This window comes from Salvelinus sp. IW2-2015, linkage group LG15 (assembly GCF_002910315.2).
Source record: "Salvelinus sp. IW2-2015 linkage group LG15, ASM291031v2, whole genome shotgun sequence".
Classification (NCBI taxonomy): Eukaryota; Metazoa; Chordata; class Actinopteri; order Salmoniformes; family Salmonidae; genus Salvelinus; species Salvelinus sp. IW2-2015.
In genome coordinates, this window is record NC_036855.1 from 19532686 (window position 1) to 19535326 (window position 2641).

Here is a 2641-nt window from a genome sequence, read left to right on the forward strand (position 1 = left end):
GAAAGGTTCTCCTTCGCGCTTCAAGCTGAGGATCTCTGCTGTAGAGGTAAGAAAACTCCTGTAACCATATCAACCCAGAATATAATTTAGTATACCTTAAAATGATAATTCCATCATCACAAGACATATATTTGTCTATTTGTAACATACACTGAATCTGCTTAAAACTGGCATGTAATCTGTGCTATACTATGAGATGGTGCACCACTGATTTCTCTTATCATCAGAACCTCTTGGTGTGGCTCTTGCTTTGCTAGATGTTGCCGCACAGACCACTAGCAGGAACAGGTGAAGAGGAGGGACCACAGGGGTCCATCAGGGTGAACGTGGAGCTACAGTACAAGCTGGGAGAGAAGACCGAGGCACGGCTGCAGGAGAAGGGGGCATGGTCTATCGAAGAGGTCACCATTAGAGAGCATTACTACGACACAGAGAGCTTCCACCTGGCTTCTCAGCAGACCTGGCTAAGCAAACAGGGCAGTCAGTGGAGAATGATCATAGGTAACAATCCATACTCTTCCAACAATATGCCACCAGAGCCAGAGAGTCAGGCTGCTGGCTCTGGATGTCCCTCTACAGTCTGGGGAGAGAAGCTATGTGTGGATAGAGATGAAACAGAAGGGCCAAAGGGCTGTGAGGACAACCCACTTTCTATTCCAGAGATAGGACAGATCCAGAGCCAGCCCTGTCCTCCTGCACCCCAGTACAGGGAGCTGACTGGCCACACTCCCATCATCCAGCACCTGGCTCACTGCTTAGGGGTCCCAGTGAGAGAGCAGGAGAGCTGCAGCAGCACTGAGGCCATGAAGGCCTTCCTGGAGCTGGCTGGGATCCAGAGTTATGGCAGCTGGACAAGTGCGAGGAGGCTGGAGTACAAGCTGCCTGGTGATGACTGCACACTGGTGGTGCAGAAGAACCACAGCGTGGGAGGATCTGCAAACAATGAAACTGCACTGCTGTCCATGAGGGCAGACATTTTACATATTGGCTATGAACTGGAGAAGATGGAAAAAGTGGCTGCAGAGCTTGACCTAAGGCCCTTATCTCCCAACTGACCACGTTACAAGCTACTGTGTATGGTTATCTAAGCGTTTCAAACAAAAGTTCATGGCAAGAGGACAACTGACCCAAATTATTAAATGTTTATCTAGGTTGGTGTCTAATCTATTTTACAGTTTAGGAGCGTTATTTTCATCGTATGCAAGTCATCATGTGGATGTTGTTAGTAGGCCCACCTACGAATGATAACAGCATGCACATGATGATCAACGTGTTGCATGATGCACTTGCTTTTGTGTTGCGCGAGAGAAATCATTATCGCAATGCCTGCGGATAAAAGTCAGTAGCTACGTTTACATCCAATTTGCTACAGATTTTCATGCGAATATTCTAAAATCTACATAAAATTACATATTTTCCCAATAGAGATGTTTCCATCAAACGGACTTATTGTGGACAAACGTCTGTGCGTGATGACGTAGAGCACATCAAAATACCTTTTGAGGTTACATTTCCTATGTAGTAATGAAAAATAAAAGTTAAATGTGTTCCCATCACATTTTCAACACAACTGATGGGTTTTGTCACAAACTGTTGCGTTATATAGCAAACGTGCCAACTCTGGCCTTGGCACGTGCGCTCTAGCCAACACCTCACAGCTACAGTACGGGTAGGTTACCTACATTTAAAGGAGCATCAAGCATATCAAGTGCACTTTCACAACCCTGTGAGTTTGTCATGTTCTGTTAATTACTGATGTCCCCTTTAAGAACGGAGCGCCCTTGGTCATGCGCAGTCTTTTGCTCTGTTATTCTTGTACTAACTAGTTTTAGTAATTTTGAAGCTACAGTTCACTTTCTTATGTTCGGAGTCTTTGTTACATAAATTAGTAATAAGAGCTAAGACACTACAACGTTAATAACATTTCATGTGTAGCCTAATAAACTGCTTGGCTTCCCGAGTCGTATTGGGAGGACCACAACATTGCATGACTCCAAGTTAATTTCGATATGGTTATTCTATAAATATGAGCATAAAGTTGTTTCCACTGTCATTTCTCGCATAATTCATTTTACCGACACAAAAAGATCCCACCATGTCGAACGAACAAATTGTGTCACTACCATCCGCCAGGTAATGACTTTTCATGCATCAGGTAATTCATCCTCATGAATTGTTTGGATGGAAACCTGGCTAGTGAGTGACTGCTTGAATTCAGTAAAAAAAACGGTCTAGTAGTCATTTAAAAAATTTAATCTTCGGTAATGTAGCTAGTGTTTGTGTGCAACATCTACATTTTTAAAATAAAATGTTATGTCACATGCGCCGAATACAACTGGTGTAGAAAATAAATTGTAAGCAAAATAAAATACACAAGAATGGAGTTATATTCAGGGAGTACCAGTACCATATCAATCTGCAGAGGTACGAGGTAGTTGAGGTAGATATGTACTCGAAGGCAGGTGAAGTGACTATACATCAGGATAGATAAGAGAAAAATAAACAGTAGCAGCAGCAAATGAGGAGTGTGTGATGTCCCTCTGCTGGCCAGGTCGTATCTGCAGTTTCTTCACCCAACAATGTCTCACCTACAACGTGCTCGCCTCCACCTTTAGTACAATACAATTACTGGACAAGAGAG

At 43.4% G+C, this 2641-nt stretch overlaps 1 protein-coding gene across 1 annotated transcript; it reads left to right on the plus strand.

Annotated features, from left to right (window-relative positions):
• Positions 1-257: 257 nt before the first annotated feature.
• Positions 258-1353, plus strand: LOC111974016 (uncharacterized). The gene has a single exon (XM_024001516.1). The coding sequence runs from the start codon at positions 258-260 to the stop codon at positions 1053-1055; it is 798 nt and encodes a 265-aa protein (XP_023857284.1). The 3' UTR covers positions 1056-1353.
• Positions 1354-2641: the final 1288 nt, after the last annotated feature.